This window comes from Cetorhinus maximus, chromosome 18, assembly GCF_964194155.1.
Source record: "Cetorhinus maximus chromosome 18, sCetMax3.hap1.1, whole genome shotgun sequence".
Lineage (NCBI taxonomy): Eukaryota > Metazoa > Chordata > Chondrichthyes > Lamniformes > Cetorhinidae > Cetorhinus > Cetorhinus maximus.
In genome coordinates, this window is record NC_135896.1 from 12,199,797 (window position 1) to 12,220,856 (window position 21,060).

General features: G+C 42.4%; 1 protein-coding gene across 1 annotated transcript; it reads left to right on the plus strand.

Annotated features, from left to right (window-relative positions):
- The first annotated feature begins 908 nt into the window (after window positions 1-908).
- Window positions 909-20,212, plus strand: coq6 (coenzyme Q6 monooxygenase). The gene is made up of 12 exons (XM_078562110.1): window positions 909-1,181; window positions 4,188-4,322; window positions 5,248-5,306; window positions 8,497-8,623; window positions 11,291-11,421; window positions 12,927-13,034; window positions 13,317-13,379; window positions 14,545-14,652; window positions 15,959-16,161; window positions 17,868-17,983; window positions 18,864-19,030; window positions 19,461-20,212. Exons 1-12 carry the CDS (start codon window positions 986-988, stop codon window positions 19,488-19,490), a joined length of 1,443 nt encoding a protein of 480 aa, XP_078418236.1. The 5' UTR covers window positions 909-985; the 3' UTR covers window positions 19,491-20,212.
- The last annotated feature ends 848 nt before the right edge of the window (window positions 20,213-21,060 follow it).

Sequence of the window (21,060 nt, forward strand, 5' to 3'; positions counted from 1 at the left end):
GCACCTGTAACAGCTCTAAAGATTTCCAGTTCTGATGAAAAATCATTGATCTGAAATGTTAACTGGCTCTCTCTCAGCAAATGCTGCCTGACCTAGATACATAAAATTTATGGCACAGAATGTGACTATTCAGCCCATCATGTCAGTGCCAGCTGTGCCAACCTGCTGAGTATTTCCAGCATTTTCTATTTTTATTTCAGATTTCCAGGAACAGAATTTTGTGTTTGTATATTAAATCAACAGATCATTGGGATTAGATAAAGAGGGATGTATTTTTGGAGTTGTTGGGCCAATTTCTCTGTCAATGCTGTTAATGCTGCGTGATAATTATGTTGTTTGAGGTTAAATATTGGCTGGCACACTGGGGAAAACTTTTCTGCTGTTCTTCAAAATAGCACCAGGGGATCTTTACATCCACCTGTGAGGGCAGATGGGGGCCTCAGTTTGACATCTCATTTGAAAGTTGACACCTCCAATAGTGCAGCACTCTATGTAATGCACTGGAGATGTCAGCCTGGATTATGTATCAATTCCTTGAGTGGGGCTTGAACCCAAAGGTTTTGACTCAGAGGTGAGGCATAACATTAAATCACTCTGTAATGCTTCAGACTGATATAAATCATGGAATAGTACAGCGCAGAAAGAAGCCATTCAGCCCATTGATTCTGTGCTGGCCTTTCACTATAATCCTTTCAATGGTGCTGACTGTACGCATGACAGAATTTATTTTTGAATATTTATATCCAGTAATATAGGCATCAGATGGAATATTGCAATGAAACTTATCCTTAAACATAAACCCATGCTGGCACCATTCAGAAGTGTTTCAGAGCTGCAGCTGATGCGCATGACCGGAAGTATACGGGTACATGCCGCATTACGATTGGCTGACTATCACCTCACTTCCGCCCCGCAGCGCCATTTTGCCCCGCTGGTGGAAGGTGACCATTTCCATGGAGGACGCCCACCTGCTGGTCTGGTTGTCATGAACCTGTGGAGAGGAGTGGGGTTGCTTTGCGGCCTCCGGGCCCAGGGACGGCCTTGGCTGCTGGGGAGTGGAGGCTTAAGGCGATGCTCGTCCTCCTCCAAGCGGGAGCAGCAGGAGCCCAGGCCTCCCGAGCTCTACGATGTGGTCATCTCGGGCGGTGGAATGGTTGGCACCGCCATGGCCTGCGCCCTAGGTAGGACTCGGGGTACCTGCCCTACCGGTAGAGCGGGGGCTCCTGAGGTGAATAGGACATGGGTAGATTGTGAAAAGCTACCAACATAGGAGAAAAATGTGTACCAGGTGCTGGTAACACTACTAAGTTTGAGGAGCAGCACCTCATTTTCCGATTAGTCACTTTACAGCCTTCTGGACTCAACATTGAGTTCAACAACTTCAGATTGTGAACTCTCATTTTGTTTATTTGCCCAAGTGCCAGACAGTATCTTGTTTTCATGTTTTTTTCTTTCAGACAGAGCTGTCCTTTATTCTGCCATGAATACTTATTCTGGACCAATGCTTTGTTTCTTTACCACAACCGTCATTCCTCCCTTTGCCTTTTGTTTCATGACATTTTAGTCTTTTAATCTCTCCTGCCCTCTAACATATCCCTAACCTTCCTTTTTGTTCTGCTTGACCCTTTCTCCTTTTTTCAAAGGCATAAAACCCACCACATTTCTTCCTCTCTTGAGTTATCACTTGTGTCCTGGCCAATATTTACCTGTCAATCAACATTTAAAAAAAACAAACATTATCTGGTTATTACCCATATTCCAGATTTTTATTGAATGCAAATTTCACCATCTGCCATGGTGGGACTCAAACTTGGGTCCCCAGAGCATTACCCTAGGCCTCTGGAATACTAGTTCAGTGATAATATCACTGTGCCGCTGCCTCCCCACTTGAGGTCATCCAAAACACTACTATCCTTGTTCATGCCAATTCCTGCTCACCTATCACTCCTGTGTTCGTTGGCCTACATTAGCTCCTGGTTAAGTAACACCTCATTTAAAAATTCTGATTCTTGTTTCCAAATTGTTGCCCCCTTATCTCTTTAATCTCCTCCAGTCCCACAACTGCAGCAACTTGTATTATATAACACCTTTTAATGTAATAAAACACCCCCCCACCACCAAAGTGCTTCACAGGAACATTATAAAACAAAATGTGACATTAAACCACATAAGAGTTATTTGGACAGATGACCAAAAGCTTGGTCAAAGAGGTAGGTTTTAAGGAGTACGTTAAAGAAGGAAAGTTAAGTGAGGGAATTCTAGAGCTTGAGGCCTGGGCAGCTGAAGGCATGACCACCAGTGGTGGGGTGATTAAAATTGGGATCCTCGAATCCAGCATTAAAAGTGTGCGGAGACCCGGGAGGGTTGTTGGGCTGGAGGAGGTTCTAGAGATAGGGAGGCACATTTGGCTCATCGTGTTTGTGCCAGTCTTTTGATAGATCTATCTGATTAGTCCTATTCCCCATCACCTTTTAAGATTTTTTTCTCCAACTATTTATCCAATCCTCATTTGATTGTTGCAGTGGATTTACTTTTGCCACCTTTTCAGGCTGTGCATTCCAGAGCACCACAACTCGCTGTCTATTCTGGTTGTTTTGCCAATCACCTTAAATCTGTGCCCCCTGGTTCCTGACCCTTTTGACATTGGTTTCTGCCACATTTGCTACATTACAACCGTGACTATACTTCAAAAATACTTCAACTGTAAACCACTTTAGGATGTTCTTAGTCATGAAAGGCATTATATCATAGCAAGTCTCTTTTTTAACTTGTCATTCATCCACAGAGCGCTCTGTTCCTGTATCCCGTTTAATATTATGCTGTTTAGTTCATATTTTCTCTCCAGATACTTCTCCGCATTAAATTTTGAGCACTGATTTCATCCGTCTGTGCCTCCCTGAAGTCTGTTACTGGCCACCTTGCTGTTTACTATATAACTGCATTTCATGTCCTCTGCAAACTTTGAAGTTGTACCCAGTGTGTACCCAAGTCTGTCATTAACATCCATTAAAAAGAGCAATGCTACCGATACTGACTGTGGGCAACACACTTTATACTTTTCTCCAGACTGAAAACCAACCATTTACCACTGCTGTCTACTTCCTGTCCCTTAGCCTATTTTGTATCCATGCTGCAACTGTCCCTACAATCCTGTGGATTTTAACTTTGCTATCGTCTCTTAAGTGATATTTGTCAAATGCCTTTTGATATTCCAAATTCACATCAACCACACTACACTCTTCAACTCTCACTGATACGTCATCAAAGAATGCAATCAAGCTAGTCAACTGAGATTTGCCTTTAATATATCTGAGCTGATTTGCGTTTTTTAGACCATTCGTTTCTAAGTACAATTAATTTTGTGCCGGATTGTGATCTCCTAAAGTTTCCCCGCCACAGATGTTAGGCTGGCAGATTCGTTGCTGTGGGTTTGGCCCTCTCTCCTTTTTTAAATGGCTCTAACATTTTCAATCATCCAGTCCTCTGGTACCACCGCCATATCCAAGGAGGATTGGAAGATTGTTGCCAATACTTCTCTCAGTAACTGCGGATGCACCCAACCCAGACCAAGTGACTCTTCCGCTTTGAGGACTGAGGTACTTTTGAATACCTCTTTATCTGTTTTTATCCTATCCAGTTTTGATATTACCATCTCCTTTATTGCTGCATTCACAGCAACATCTTCTGTAGCTAAGACAGATGCAAAGTACTCAATACATCAGCTATGCCGCATGCTTTTCACTGGAAGGGCTTACTCTTGGTTCCTAATCGGCTCCACCCTTCCTCTGACTGCTAAAGAAGGAAGACTTGTATTAATATAGCACCTTTCATAACCTCTGTACCTCCATAAGCTTTACAGCCAGTGAAGTACTTTTTGAAGCGATAGTCACTGGTGCTGTCAGTTAAAGTGCAGGTCACATCAAGCCTGAAATATGTGACAAACGAGTCTGGCTAAGAATGTAGCCGATTAAATGAACTAATCATAGAAACAGAAAATTTGCATCACAGGAGGAGACCATTTTCCCTGTGTCAATGGTAAGAACTGTTGGGAAATATAAGATATTTCCTGCTTTTTAAAAGCAAAAACATTTGAAATGATCTTTATACGGTGACAGTCTTGTATAGTTATGTAAAATAATTTTCAGGTGAATATTTGTATCGCACTAGCTATCTTTATTTCTCTGCAGCTCATGATGAGAATCTATCAGAGAAAAAGATCCTGTTATTGGAGGCTGGAAATAAGAAAACAGATGGAAAGCTGCCAGAATTGCACAGTAACCGAGTGAGCGCACTCACTCCAGGCACTGCAGCCTTCCTAAGCAGTATGTTTCATTTAACCCTTCGTGCTTTTATTTCAGTGTTGTGCTGCAATTATTCATTTCTGGGAGGTAGCAGAGCAGAGTACTCAGGCTCGTCCATGCTCTTGAGGATTGCAGTTGGGTTAGGTTGCTAGTCTTGTGATGCCTGCCAGATTGGCTAGTGGGTGTACTTCAGCCTTCTCTCTTGCCAGTTTGCCTCTATGGCAGTGCTTCCCAAACTATTTTCCAAAACGACCGTATTTTAACTCTCAAAAATAAACGTGACCCCAGATACCTACAAAAGCAAAACAGCAATAAAGCAGCAGAATTCAGTATACGATTATTAAAGTTATTGTTTTACAGATCAACATATAATACATGATATAAATACGAAAACCCCAGCCCCTGAGTAACTAGGCTGCCCCGCAAGTCGCTGAATCCTCATCCTCCTCCATCACCGCTACTTCCAGAAGCCACTCCGGGAAACCTCTGATATATATTTATGTAGACGCATGGTTACCTCACAGCACACCTGATCAGAGCCACCACAGCCAATCAAAGTGCCCAATCGCAAGAGTTTGTCTTGTGATTAGTTATTTCCCACTGCTGGGACAATAAGAGGGGATGGGAGATTAATGTGATTTTTATTTCTCACTTGCTGTTTCTGCCACCCCAGTTGGGGTTGCGACCCACAGTTTGGGAACTGCTGCTCTATGAAAAGGGTTAAAAAGCCAAGCTGCTTTTTTCAGTATAAAGATGTGTTCTTATTTGTGTTCATCAGGATGAAGAGATAAAGGTGCCAAAGAATCTGCGTTGAACATTTTTCTTTCCCGATAATTCAGTGGTTTTGCTTTGTTCTTGTGCATGTACGTACTGCTCAAAATACCAAAAAAAAAGACCTTTTTCATTATTTGAGCTTTACTTTTCTATTACCTTCGTCTCTTTTTAGGTTTTGGGGCTTGGGATCATATATGCAACATGAGGTACAAGCCATTTAAGAGAATGCAGGTAAACACTATTGTTCCGTCAGTGGGATTTTTACCTGATTCATTTTCTACAGTTTTTTTGTTTTCAGTTTGTTTTTTAAGGTTAGATTGAAGCTCCCACTGATCACTGTGAATTTGGCCATTGAGGCGCTGAGCTATACACAGGAGGAAGATTCATGGTTCAACTCCTGGCCTGTGAGGAAGTTTTAATGAGTTGCAGCAGTGCATCTTGTAGCTGGTAACACACTGCTGCCATAGTGCACCTATAGCAGAGGGTGTGCTGGCCAAGTGGGCTGCTTTTGTCTTGTATGGTGCCGAGCTTTTTGAGTGTTGTTGGAGCTGCACTCATCCAGGCAAGGGGAGAGCATTCCATCACATTCCTGACTTGTGCCTTGTAGATGGTGGACAGGCTTTGGGGAGTCAGGTGAGTTACTCGTTTCATAATTCCCAGCCTTTGAGTTATTCTTAAAGACACAGTATTTATATAGCTGGCCCAGTTAAATTTCTGGTCTGTGGTGATCCCCAAATGTTGATGATGAAACAATTTGGCAATGGTAGAATGGTAGTGCTAGTGAGAAGAGAGCTGATCTTAACCAAGGTAATATTAGCAGCCTTGAAATGACTTTGAATCTCTTGTGATACATTGTTCACTGGTTGAGGACCCCATGTGGACTTTGTGACAGGAGTTTTTGGGGACAGTGTTTGAGGTCTGACCATCTTAGCTGCTTCATCAATGACCTTCCATCCCTCATAAGGTCAGAAGTGGGCATGTTCGCTGATGATTGTTCAGTACCATTTGAAACTTCTCAGAGACTTAAGTGGTTCATGCCCACATGCAGCAAGTCCTGGACAGAATTCAGGCTTGGGCTGATAAGCGGCATATAACATTCACGCCACAAGTGTCAGGCATCTCCAACAAGAGAGAATCTAACCATCTCTCCATGGTATTCAACAGCATTATCATCGCTGAATTTCACACCATCAACATTCTGGTGAACACCATTGACCAGAAATTTAATAAGGCCAACCACAAATACAGTGGCTGTAAGAGCAGGTCAGAGTCTGGGTATCCTGTGGTAAGTAACTTGCCTCCCTACTCCCCAAAACCTTTCCATTGTCTAAATGGCACAAATCAGGTGTATAATGGAGTAGTTCCTACTTGAATATGTGCAGTCCCTAAAATACACATGAAGCTTACCACTATCCAGGAAAAAGCAGCCCTCTTGATTAGCATCTCCTCCACTATGGGGGCATAGTGACAGCAGTGTGTACCATCTACAAGATGCAGTTCACTAATTCTTCTTTGATGGTATCTTCCAAATTCGTGACCTCTACCACCTAGAAGGGTGAGGCAGCATATTTGTGGGAACACCACCATCTGCAAATCCAGCTCCCGCCCACCACCACCCAATCCCCCCAAGCCACACAATGTTCCAACTTGGAATTAAATTGCTGTTCCTTCTTTATCACTGGATCAAAATCCTTGAGCTCCCTCCCTAAACAGCAAAGTCAGTGTACCTACACCACATGGACTGCAGTGGTTCAAGAATGTGTCTCATCATCACCTTCTCAAGGGTAATTGGGGAAGGGCAATAAATGCTGTCCTTGGTAGCGATGTTCACACCCCATAAATGAGTCAAAAGGTTGGGGATAGGATCCTGTTCTGAAGATAAACCCACTTTGATATTCAATGTTGAGGCTCGCATATAAACATTGGCCACTTATGCAAACGGCAGAGGGTAATTTGTTCCTGTGGAACCTCATTACAGCAAGGAGTCAGCACCTCGTTCAATGTTGGTGAAGATTTTCAGCAAGAGTAACAACAAAAGGTCTGGTTGCGGTAAAACTGGAGGCAAAGGGCGTGCCAAGGCCAAGACTCGCTCCTCCAGGCCGGTCTCCAGTTCCCCGTTGGCTGCATCCACTGGCTGCTGCGCAAGGGTCACTATGCCGAGTGTGTCAGGGTCGGAGCCCCCGTCTACTTGGCCGCTGTCCTCGAGTACCTGACGGCCAAGATCCTCGATCTGGCCGGCAACGCGGCCCGGGACAACAAGAAGACTCGCACCATCCCCCGCTACCTGCAGCTCGTCATCCGCAGTGACGAGGAGCTCAACAAGCTGCTGGGAGGGGCCACCATAGCCCAGGGTGGGGTCCTGCCCAACATCCAGGCTGTGCTACTGCCCAAGAAAACCGGCCACCCCAGCAAGTTTTATGCCTGAAGGGGCGAGATTAGAAAAAGATCAAGGAATCAGTACCTTGACATGAGGGGTGAAAATTGATGAGAGAGATTTCTGTTACCTGTATAACTTATTTCATGGCTCGAGTAAATAAATGGAGGAAGTTAGGAAGTGTGCAGTGGATCAATATCTCAAATGTGCTGAGTTACCTGATCTTAGGTGGGGGAATGAGAGTTACAATTGGCCTCAGCAATCCTAAACTAGAGAGGGGATAAACCAGCTAGGATTATCACTACTGTGGCTATCCACTGAGCTTTAACGATGGACATTATCAGAGGACAGAATCCAGCTGAGCAGTAATCTCGACCTTGTTTCCCACTCTGTCCCCAACATTCAACATCCAGGCTCACGTGAAGAAAGGACAGTTAGACGAGGCACCTGAGGGCCTCTATCTATGAAACTGTAAGAATTTGAGACTTTAGAAGATGTTTTGTAAGGGGAGAAAATGGAAGAAAGGACAGAATTGAATACATTTCCAAGTGATCACAAAAATCTTCCTTACTTGATCTCATCACTTAATGTACTAGGCTGGGTTGCGGGGGAAATGTTGAATAGAAAACTGGGAAGGGAAAATGGAGATATAATCAAGGTTTTAGAAATTCATAAAGTGACTTGGTTGTAAAGATAAGCGCTTCATGGTTAATTATGAGCTGGGAGCAAAATTAAGCAACCCTAAGATGACTGCAAGCCAAGCAAAAGTTGAACAGTAACTACCTGCGACACTGTTGTGTGTAGAATGTCGACTAGTTTGAAGCATTCATGAGAGGGAAGGGACAAATTTTAATTCCTCAAATGGTGCAGGGATATGGGAGGTGGGGAAAGGCATGAAAATGGACCTGTAGAATTACCTCATTGACAGGCTGGTTGCTCCTTGTTCCTTTTTTAAATGGTTAGCTTATGCCATGTTCTGTTGCTTCATCATTAAGTGCGATAGTGAGAGTGAACAGTGTCTCTGAAATTAGAATGTTTTCTACCCAGGTTTGGGATGAATGCTCAGATGCGATGATTACATTTGATAATGCTGACCTGTTGGAGGACATGGGCTTCATCGTTGAGAATGATGTAATATTGTCAGCTTTGTCTAAACAGCTGGCGGCTGCTGCTGGTAGGTGCTGGCCTCCTTGAAACTAAGATGTTCTGAAAATTTTCAAAACCAGAGTGTTGAGGTAATTGCAATGCTGTGAGGTGAAATGTGTGAACAACGTGTCACGTATGTTCTTGTCGTTTTTCTCCCACTTGGATTTTTTTCACCTCCTTTCTAAAGGTGCTGACTCATGTGATTCCCTGAGTTTAACCCATCCTCCAGTATCTTGCCTTAGCATCAGTCTTTCAGATCCGCCATTAAATTGAGGCTCAGTCTGAGCTCTCGAGTTAATCATAAAATTCCATGACATTATTTTGAAGAGGGGTAGGGTGTTATCCCAGTGTTCTGCCCCCAGTAATTATCCCTTAAAGAACACCATTAAAGCAGAGAGGTCACTGTCTCATTGCTGTTTTTAGTGTCTTGCTGTGTGTAAATATTGCATTTTCCTACATAACAGTAGTGACTGCATGTCAAAAATGCACAGTGCTGTGGGACGCTCTTGGGTTGGGAAAAGCGCTGTATAATTACAAGTCTTACTTTTTTTCTTAAACAGTGACTGCCAACAGACTAGTTAATTAGGGAAGGGAGCATCACAGCTTGACAGGGGAGGCACTGAGAGGTTGTTTGCCCCCGGCAGAGAATTTTGAACATGGAGCTACAGCTTCAGCATAAGGGCCGATCATTTAGGATTGTAATGAGGAGAAATCTCTTCACTCAAAGGGTTGTGAATCTTTGGAATTCACTATCCCATAAGGTTGATTTTTGATTTCTCAGAGAATCGCGAGTTATGGGGAGCGAGTGGGGCAGTGGAGTTGTGGCAGAAGATCAACCATGATTGTGTTGAATGGCGGACCAGGTTCGGCAAGCCATATTGTTTACTCGTGCCCCAATTTCTTATCTTCTTAGTTGAGCCCAATCTTTTTCACATGTGCACGCTCTCTGGAAGGGTCCCTTGCTAGTAACCGGAAGTGGGAATCTTTGCTGGCTATCTTTTTCTACCATTGTAGCCTTGGGACTCTGAGGCCAAACGTTGTGACCTTCCAGTTATTTAGCTGAAATCTACTAACTCGGATTAGAAATCAAATCTGGAACTTTGAATGACCCAATACTGTTTGAAGTGGTGCCATTGCCTTGTGACATCACAAATGTCTCTTTTACTGCAGTTATAGAGTGGCTGTTCATTCATAAAAGGTATGAATGGGAAATGTGGTTAAAACGACAAGAATCAATTGGTTTTAATTAAAACCAAATGATTGCGAGGCAAGCTTCCAGCTATAGAAGTTCTACACAAGTTTGGAGTAGTCTTTGGTCAATTCTTACTCTGTATAGTCCATGTACCAAAATAATCCAATTCAAATTGGCAATACATTGACCATCATGCTCCTCAGAGACCATGAGGATGGTTGCAGTGAAAGATGAAAATTTCACCCTGGGGCAATTGAAACTGTGTTTGAGGGCAGGATAAAACTGAGAGAACTTTTACCCTCTATCTTAACCAATGACAATAACTTTCATTTACACAGTGCCTTCAACATAATAAAAAAAATCCTAAGGCATTTCAGAGGAGAATATCATATAAAACCTGACACTGAACTACAAAAAGATATATTGGAGCAGGTGGCCAAAAGCCTGGTCAAAGAGGTAGGTTTTAAGGAAGAGAGTGAGAGTGAGAGGAATGGTGAGGAGATCTGAGGGCTGCAGGGCTGGAGAAAGATAGGCAGGGTCAAGATCATGGAGATATTTTAAAACGTGGGTGAGAATTTTAAAATTGGCTTGCGGTCTGGCAATGCCTCAGTGTCAGCCAGCAAACAAAGGGATGATAGGTGACTTCATGCAAGTTAGGGCAGAGCAATAGAGTTTTGGATGAGCTCAGGTTTTCAGAGGGAGGCTAGTCTGGAGTGTGTTGGAATAGTTAGATCTAGAGGTAACAAAGGCATGCATGAAGTTTCAGCAGCAGATGAGCTGAGACAAGGCCAAAGATAGGTGATATTATACAGGTAGAAGTAGACAGTTTTGCTGATGAAGAGGATATATTGCCTGAAGCTGAGCTAAGGTTGATGCTGACATGGGTATTGATTTTCCCTTGGGACTTATGTCACAAACAATAACTTATATTTATATAGCACCTTCAATGGAGTATAATGGGGTAAGGCGCTTCACAGGAGCGTTACCAAGTATAATTTGACACCAACTCACATAGGGGATATTAGGGCAGGTGACCATAAGCAAGAAGTAGGTTTTAAAGAGTGTCTTATAGGAGAAAAGAGAGTTAGAGAGGCACGAGATTTATGGAGGGAGTTCCAGGGCTTGGGGCCTAGTCGGCTGTAGGCATGGCTAACATTGATAGAACGATCAAAATGGGCTGCACCTGCTGCCAGACTTGGAAGAGCACCGATATCATGGAGAATTGTAGGGCTAGAGGATTACCGAGGGCTGAGTGAGGAATTTAAAATTTAAAAAATTAAGATTTAAAAAGAATGAGAATTCCTAAAATCAAGGTGTTTCTTAACCTGGAGCCATTGTAGGTCAACGAGCACAGGGGTGGTGGGTAAATGAGACTTGGTGCAATTTAGGAACTCTACTCATGAGAAAAGAAGTTGGATGTGAAGCAATTCCAGCGCAAGTGGTGGAAATGTAGAGAAGCAAAGATAAAATAGTTTGTGCTTAGCTTGGTGCTGTTTTTCTCAGACAGGGTGCATGTGTTATACAGGAGTAAAGTGGTGAACTACACATGGCCAGAGCCCTGCCCATCACCTGATGCCAATCCGTGGGTGCAAATTGAACTGGCTGATGGGAGTAAACTACAGACGACGTTATTGGTAAGCAACAGTCAATCCTTAAAACTCTCGGCTGCGGAGAGCATGAAATGTTTTTAATTTTTATATTGTTCTTCACTGTCTTCTTAACTGGAGGGATCACTTCATTATGGAATACATTTGAATGGGCACTGCAGTCCCTCTGGTACCTTGCCCGATCTTCAGAGGATAGGTTGGCAGACCTCTTAACATTGGGTCAGATATTGCAGCTGATTCTGATCTTGCCATCACCTGCAACCTGCAATCCACTCATATGTTTTGTGACATGAAACCTGACTAATTGCCCATGTTTCCTTCTCTTTCTCCTCCCTTCCCAGCTTGGGGATATGAAGGCCTGTTGTTATGTCCCTGGCCTGTTGTTATGATCCACACAGACCTGCATTCTAAGCCTGGGACCTTCTTGCTCTGTATTGTCGAGTTCCACACCACATGGTGAAATTACCCGCATCGGGGATGCTTTCATCCTTTACCCTGAATCTGAAAAATGTAGTTTTTTTCATTCCTTATCCCTCCTCCTAGCAAGGAGGCTAGGAGAGGTGGAGATGATCTGCTCCCTAACTGTGCTGCTCTAAAACCAGTAGCTAGGAGCTGAGGTTCTGCACACTCTTTTCCACATCCATACTGTATTTCATTATGCACAATGTATTAACTGATTACACTGTCCAGTTACCCCAGAACTAAACCTACTCTTGATGTATCAAAAATGTAATTTCAAAACTGATGCAAAGCCTACATGGCTCTCTAACATACTTAAACTAAAGGACCAATTGCAAGAGGAATGGAATATGAAAGTAGGTAAGTTCTACTGCAGCTGTACAGGGCCTTAGTGAGACCGCATCTGGAATACTGTGTCCAGTTTTGGTCTCCTTGTTTGGGAAAAAAAAGGATATAATTGCATGACTAGCAGTTCAGAGAAGGTTCCTTGATTCATTCCTGGGATGAAGGGCTTATCTAACAATGAAACGCTGAAAAGGTTGGGTCTATACCCATTGGGGTTTAGAAGAATGAGAGGTGATCTTATTGAAACATATAAGATCCTGAGGGACTTGATAGGGTGGATACCCGGAGGATGTTTCCCCTTGTCGGGGAGACTAGAACTAGGGAACGCAGTTTAAGAATAAGAAGTCTCCCTTTTAAGATGGAGATGAGGAGAAATTTTTTCTCCGGGTCATTAGCCTATGGAATTTGCTTCCCCAGAAAGCAGTGGAGGCTGGCTTGCTGAATTCATCCAAGGCTGGTTAGACAGCTATTTGATAGATACGACAGTCATGGCTTATGAGGGGCAGACAGGAAAGTGGAGTTGAGACCACAGCCAGGTCAGCCATGATCTTATGGATGGCAGAGCAGGCTCGAAGGCCAATGGCCTACTCCTCCTAAGTCCCGTGTTCCTATGTTCCTATATGGCTTGAGGGTGGGATAACTGATCACTCCATGGTGTCGATTAAATGACTGTTTTCTGTTCAATTTAGCTTGACCACGTTAATGGGCTGTATCTCTCCTCTGAATAGATTGGAGCAGATGGTCCAAACTCAATGGTGCGGCAGTCTACGGGTATTCAGACTGTGCAGTGGAAATACGATCAGTCTGCTGTGGTTGCTACCCTTCGTCTTGCTGAAGTACGTAGCCCCCTTTTGTCCTTACTCACTGCTGGGAATGTGTTTGGATGATTCATATGTGTCTGTGCATAACCATTCCGTTTGTGGATGAAGTGTTGGTTGCTGTGGCTACACACTTCAGATGGGTTACTGCATTGGCGTAAATGTCTAAGGTGGTGAGTGTGATTATGGCTGTCGGCAGAGGGGGCGGGGGAGGAGAGGCAGTAAGTTATCAAAGCAAATTGGGCGAACAGAATTGTTTGTCACTACTTCTAATTATTTGTTCTTCCTTCAAATCTTTAGCCTACTGACAACAATGTGGCTTGGCAGAGATTTCTGGTGACTGGGCCAATCGCAATGCTTCCGGTACACTTCACTTTCAATTTGAATTTACTTTTTGCATTAAAAGACAGATTTTCTGTAACCATTGCACTAAAAGGGTTTGTCACAAAATCACAGACCCTTGATTAAAATGTTCCTGCTAGTGCAATCCTTCCATTATCACATAGTATTACATACATAGTATTTACAGAACAGAAACAGGTTGTTTTCCTAACAGGTCCATGCCATTGTTTATGCTCCCCATGATCATTCTTCGTTTAATCCTGTCAACCTATCCTTCTATTCCTTTCTCCCACATGTGTTTATCTACCTTCCCCTAAAATGCATCTTTACTATTCATCTCAACTACTCCTTCTGATAGCGTGCTCATCTTTAAGCAGGCACTTGAATCAATAACTACAGTACAAATGTACTAGACTGAAAAAGATCAAGACAGATTGCTAGACAGAAAAAGATCAATGTCCACCTGGTTCGCCTTCTACTATTCTGCAAGTCACGTGGTACACTGACAGTGGGAGTTGTTGACTCATTGTCGCAATCTTTTATCAATTAGTCTACAACCGATCCAGACACGAGGTGAGAAACCCCCCCAGTGGTGGGGAGCTTTGGGAATGTGTAGACCCAATGTCACCTCCTCCTCCCAAGCATGCTGCACTTAACCATACATCATGCTCAAATTACTCGTATGCTGTAGACCCAAAGTGTTGTTTTCTAAAAGATATCGACCCCATTTTCATTTGAATGGCGGGGAAACTACTCTGTGCTGTCAATGTAAAAAAAAAAAGCAGAAAATGCACACATGGCCCTAGAATCCAAAAAGAGGAAAGGCAGGCTAAGGTTTCAGCTGTAGATCACCTTGAAGAAGGTACACAGATTCTGACAGATCCCAATGCGTATTTTCCTGCTTTTATTGTATATCAATTTTTAGTCCATATTAAGCCCTTTCTCTTAGATCTGCAGCAGCACAGTCACCCCACACTGTGCACACCTCGCCTGCACGCACGGTGTGCAAGGAGTGCAATGCACAGGCATTGGTGAGTCAATTCTTGTGGGAATTGTGACCCAGATGTGCCCACGTAATCCAATTGTTGCCCACAATTAGTGTGATGCATTTTGATACCCCAGCATGAGAATGATTGCATGATGTCCTACTGACGCAATCCTTGAACCTATCTCTGTTTTCTTCTAGCTCTCCGATAATCTTAGTTCATTGGTGTGGTCAACTTCCCACCAGCATGCATCTGACTTGCTCAGTATGGATGAGGAGACATTCGTGGATGCCATCAATTCAGCTTTTGTAAGTAGAGTGTGGAGATGGGGGTCGCCCAGTGCACAGTTGCTGTACGGTCACAGGTTGGGTATTGGTCCATGCAGAGTGCACTGAATTCCACTCGGGTGATGTTTAGCCATAGCATCTGAGGACTAGAGAGAGACTTGCTCTTTCTGATTGTCGTCCATTCTTTCTGAAATGTGCATGCATATAGTCCGGCTGGGTTCTAATGCTCATCTATCCATCTGTATTATTAGTAATTGTGCATGGGCATACTGCCTCTCTAACTTGCTGCCATCAAAGATTTTGTTCCCATTTATGTCCACATTTAAACTACCTATGTAAACATTTAGAATTGAAACATCGTTTGTAATAGCTGCCTGTAAAAGCGAAATTGTGTTTCTGGCCAATAGGTGGCGCAGTGGAGCAATTTTTGGAAGTCTTCCCATTTTGTCATTTATTCGTCAAGTGAAACGCGGCAACACAATGGGCAATTTATCAGCGATGATTTAAATTTATTATTATTATTTAAAAATCCAGCTTCTCAATATTTACCGTACAGACTCTGTAATGACAACCAGAGAGCAAATTTTCTCCTTCAGGCAAGGATAGAAAATTGAGGGAAAAGGAATTGAAACTTCTGTTGCTCTGAGTTGATAAGAAATTGGTCACACTTTATGTACTAAGTGGACTCCAGTGAAGATGCGCTCTTGCAAACCCATGTCTTATTACTTTATAGCACAGATTGTGTTCATTACTTTTTTAATATTGCTTTGTGCTCTCCCAAACTGTGAGTGTGCTCCTGCTGCGAAGGCAAGCTGGAGACTTGATTCAAGTACTTCATCCAGATTTTTATTTTGTCTCGTCTCCTTGCATATTTACTTGTGCTGCGGCATCTTTCTACTGGGCTCGCAGCCCCCCGGCAACCGTCTCTTGATACTGAGTCTTACGCCGTTGAGTATTGGTGGGCTGCTTGTCCTTGGGGCGGGTGGGGTGGGTGATGGTTGGTCAAGTGGGCATCACAGCCGAGCCCAAATCTGCCCTTTCCTGAACAGATATTGGTCATCAATACCCACTGGGAAACACTTGGCCTTCACTTGATTCTGCTGTATTGTCATAAACAAAATCAGCAATTTAGTATGTGGAAGATTGCTCACAGTTTTATTACTCCTCAGCAAGTTGGCATCTCTAGTCGAGTAAATATTTAAGACAAACCTTGAAATTTGCAGCAATCATGTTATTATATTTTGATTTGTGATGAATGGGGCTAAAATCCTGATTCCCTCAAGAAGAAATATTTTTATTGACTTTTTTTTTCTGACTTCTTTTGTAGTGGAGCAATGAGAATCACTCTGAATTCATTAACACTGCAGGCTCCATGTTAAGGACAGCTTTTATGTTCCTGATGCCATCGGGCACATCAGTACGTCAGCTGCCACCAAGCGTGGCTCACATTGACCCAAAAAGCAGGGCAATGTTTCCACTTGGACTGGGACACGCCACAAAGTATGTTGGACCACGAGTTGCCCTCATCGGGTAAGATAATGGGTATTTATTTTCCTCTCCCCTATCTCCTTGCATCATGACCCATCTGAGGCCCTAACAGTCTATGAAACCGTGCAGCGGTGAGACCTTGAACTGAACTGGTGTGCAGCTTCCCGACCCCGAATTGAAAATCCCAGCCATACTCTCAGTATTTTTAAATTATATATGCCCAGCCAAAATACCTAATTGTCGTTTGTGCTGACTCCATTGTGATAAAATAATGCTCAAATCCTTTGGGACTTCTTCTTTCTCTCCATCCAAAAGTATCATTCACCAGAAGATCTTTCATCAAAACTAACACTGTACCCGATTCAATTTGAAATCTTACCGATGTATTGCTCGGAGGCTCCCTCGTCTGTTGTATACAGGTACTGCATGACAATACTGCCCAAACCACTGCCATCCTTGCGTGGCTGGAACCTATCTCACTGAGTCCTGTTCAAAAACATGTTCCCCGTTCGTGATTTCACCATTTGAGAGATTTCACGGGAACGTAACCCCTGTGACTGGTGGGACTTTACTGTAATTGGTAGCTCTTACAGAGAACCAGCACCAGTTATAATGGGTCATATAGCTTCCTTCTGTACTGTATCATTCTGTGTCTTTATTTAGGCTGCAAGTGTCAAAGATGTCATTGGAGAAACTAATTACTAAACTCAATGATACATGAGCTGAATTAGCGCGCACAGGGCTTTGATGAAATTAGCTGGTTTAATGACTTGTTCCTAAATGAAATATCTTGGCTTTATATAGCACCTTTCATGCCCATGGAATGCCTCAAAAAGCTTCACAACCAATGAATTTACTTTTGAAAATGCAAAGAGGAAAAATAACTTGTATTTCTTTAGCCTTTTCATGACCTCAGGATGTCCCAATGTGCTTTGAAGCCAATGAAGTATTTTTATTGTAATGTAGGAAACAGGGCAGCCAATTTGTGCACGGCAAACTCACTCAAATAGCAATGTGATAATGACTAGAGAATCTAATTTAATGATGTTGGTTGGGATAAATGCTGTCATTGAAGTCCACCTGGGAGGGAAGATAGGTGTCCATTTAATGTCTCACTTGACATTCCCTTGGTACTGCGCTGGGGTGTCAGCCTAGATTTTTGTGCTTAGGTTTCTGGAGTGGGACATGAACCCACATCCTTCTCAGAGGCAAGAGAGCTACCAACTGAGAACCATGGCTGACACTTCTGAAGAGTAGTCACTGTTAAGATGGAAAACACGGTGCCAATTTTCCCAAAATAAGAGAGTGAACACCCCTCAACGGCAAATGAGCTGAATGATCAGTTAATTTGTCTTTGCTGGTGTTAGTTGAAAAGTATACACTGAGATATTCTACTAATGTTAGTTCAGCTCCCTGCTTTTAGTGGGGTTCAGTAATTTTGTATCCGCTGGCTTCTCTTCTATAAAGTCACTATCAATTACAATAATAAAAAAACTTTTGAATGTACCAAAAGTGACATTTCCAAAATCATTGCTCTGCTAAATAAATGTGAGCCTTCTGTACAGTTTGAACAGGAAATAACGTGCTTTAGTGTTAAACTTTACTTTCCTTTCTCAATTAGAAATTATGCAAATGAAGCTTGGTTGCCTTGATATGACTGGGTCTTTGGTTCTGGTGACCTGGCAGGAAAGATGGTTTCACTCTCGGAATAAATCTTCTCTTGACCTGTAATTTATCTCTTCCTGTAGTGATGCTGCTCATAGAGTTCACCCACTAGCAGGTCAGGGAGTCAATCTGGGCTTTGGCGATGTAGCCAGTCTCTTGCAACATCTCAGCGAGGCGGCCTTCAATGGCAGAGACCTAGGTAGGAGATCCTTTATGTCTCTGAATAGTGTCAATGTGAATGGGGTGGTTTTATGTTGTTGACGGGCAGAAAACACCAAGTTATTTTTCTAAGAATTCTCTCTTTAAGGGAGTCAGTGTTTCTGGACTTTGCAATGCAGGTTTAAATCCAGGACATCCCACTGAGTGCTCATTCCTACATTTTACATATTGTAGACTTTATCTCCCTTCCTTGACCACCACACCCACCATAACCCCATTTCTAACAGTGGCTAAGTGTGAGCAGAAGACCTGTCTGCCGAAGAATAAGAGGTTTGTGTGTGATTGAGATGTCTGTATTTTCCTCCCAAACCTGGCTCTCTGACTGTGGAGGGCATCAAAGCCTTGTTTGACCTTGTCTTCGCCTGACATTCCTGTCCATGCGTGCTGCCTAATGCCAGTGCATAGTGATCAGAAACAGTGGCTTAATTAAAAAAAAAAATTCCACTCTGTAGCCCAGGTGTGCTGATGCCATTTTTGGTACTACAACTGATACCAGCTCAGCACAGAGCAGAAATTGAACCTGGCATTTTCAGGCAACAGCACTAGTGTGGGTGAATGCTTCACCCAATGTGCTATCATGGAGCTGGGGTGATTCGGTCAGTAACTCATCAGACTGCTTTCTTTTAGCAGTTATAAAGAATAAAATCCATATTTTAGGCTGAATTTTCAAGTTTCATCATAGAGGGAAAAGGGTTATAATTTGCTATAAGCTGCCATTCTCGCCAGCCTTCAATCTATTATTTATAATGCTATAAAGACATGCTCGCTTTTCCAAGCACAGTTAACTTTGGTAGAGTTGAGTTGACTTCACTGTGTTTTAACCAATGCCTTCATTAGCCACTGCCTGCTCTTTTATCCAGGGTCCACCAAGCACCTGAATGCGTTTGAAACTGAACGTCAGAGACATAATCTCCCCGTCATGGCTGCAATAGACCTGCTGAAAAGGCTGTATTCAACCAAAAGTATACCAGTGGTCTTGCTGAGGAGTCTTGGTCTGCAGGCAACAAACGCCTTTGTACCTGTTAAGGTAATCAGTGAAACCATTTTGCTGCAGTAGGGATGAGTTATGGAATAAGACAAGGGTTTGGATACTAAAAGATTATTTCTACTGGTCTATCAATTGGCTGGTAATGGGAGATAAACTTGGTTTGGTGCTAGAAGCATAAATGTGCTTCATAAATGTGTTTTCACACAGTATCATCAGAACATGGAATGCACTAGCACATATGGCTATTGTTAATTAGATAAACACCTCTAACAGAGTGCAGAAAAAGTAGCAGATCATTTAGTCAAGATTGCTCTTGGCCATTTTAGAATGACATTGACTGTGGGTGGCCTCATGGCACTCATTTCAAGGATTTAAAAAAGCTATTGAGAGAAAAAGAAATTTGAGCAAAACTGGCTTGAGTGATATTTGCCTTTTTTTTTGAAAACAAAATCTTTTCATTGTTTTCCAGGAACAAATCATGGCATTTGTCAGTAGGTGAATTGTATTCTGCAACTTTCCTGGATTTCTTCAGTCTCTAGAGGATGCTGCAAGTTCTGGCTGCCAGGAAGTTTTTGCTTTGGACTCCTGTTTGCTCTAAAGGACTGATTTGTGATTTATTGCATTTGAATTGAATACGTGGTAAATATTGATTTGTACTATCTCAAAAAAATTTCTTGGCAGCCTGCATCCAATGTACAGTCTGTCACCGAGCGGCAAACATTACTGGCGGTGAATGGTGTGAGCACTGCAAAAACATTTAGAATGACCTAAACATGCAATCACTGGTGAAGCTTGCTTGTGGTTTGTGACAATCCAGTGCATTATTAGATCTTAAAGAAAAGCACAAATTCATTGAGTCGTAAATGGATTTTAAAAAATTAAGAAGTTGATAATCAATTGAATGCTTAATTGTCCTAGTATCAAGTAGTCCTGCTTTGGGCTAAAATGTACTGTCACATCACTACCATTTGTTTATGGGAAGAGAGCATATCATACTCGTTCTGTCTGAACAGTATGGAAGGACTTCAAGATGATTGTGCAAGTTGGACTACTACCAGGCTTATGGAAATCCCAGAGCCTGTTGCATCTTATGCAGCCCAGGCCAATGCAAGTCTCAAGGTGAGGGAGAGAAAGCAAACTGATTTGAGAGATACCATAAGAGGGTGAATATACAATAAAGCTTACAAATGATTTTTCTTTAAATAAAATATAATAGCCCTGTTTTGTGTTTTGTGATTTCTAATCTTATTAATTTTGGTGTAAATATATCAGAAGTGACAAATCTTCTGAAGCGAGCCGTCACAAAATAGCAGAGTTTCTAAACAACAAGATTGCAAATTAAACAAGGCCTCCGATGTTACCTAGGTAAACTCAGATTACTGGTGGTCAGGTATCACTCGGGCCAAGTCCATCAGTGGATTTGTGTCTAGATTGAATTTCCACATTTTCTTACAATTTATGTTGGAGCAGGATGCATTTGGTTTCAGAGTTCAACTTCTGATTTTCCCCCAAGTGCTATGATTTTAAAATTCAACTCAGTACCTTCTTGAATGCTGTGAATTGCAGGGGCTAAACAGATGAAAATCTTATTTTCTAGTCTTGTCTGTGTTGATGTTTTTGTCAACTTATCTCAATGCCTGTAAGTAAATTACCTGGACAACGCCTTAGTAGTTACTATTTTGAAAAGTTATTGCACTCCAAAGGCACATTAAATATAAATCACAATATAATTTCATTACTGTACCTGTTGCTAATTTAATGGCCTGCTTTTTGCTGATGTTTTATGGATCACTTCTGAAGACATTTCCCTGCCAAATCAAGAAGTTTTTTTTCCTCCACCTTTTACCCCATTAAATAATTTTGGAACCAACAGGTTTTATGAGTTGCTTTTGGTGTTGCTCTTCAGTAACAATCTGTACTAGTGAATGTGACTTATTGCAGGTTCAGTTTTTTCTTTGTTTTGCCCTATTTCAATCCAGTAAATTTATGTCCTATGTATTAATGCATCGATTTATGCCTAAATTTCTGTTTGTTCCCTGGGTATACAGTTCTATTCCAGAAGAATTAAA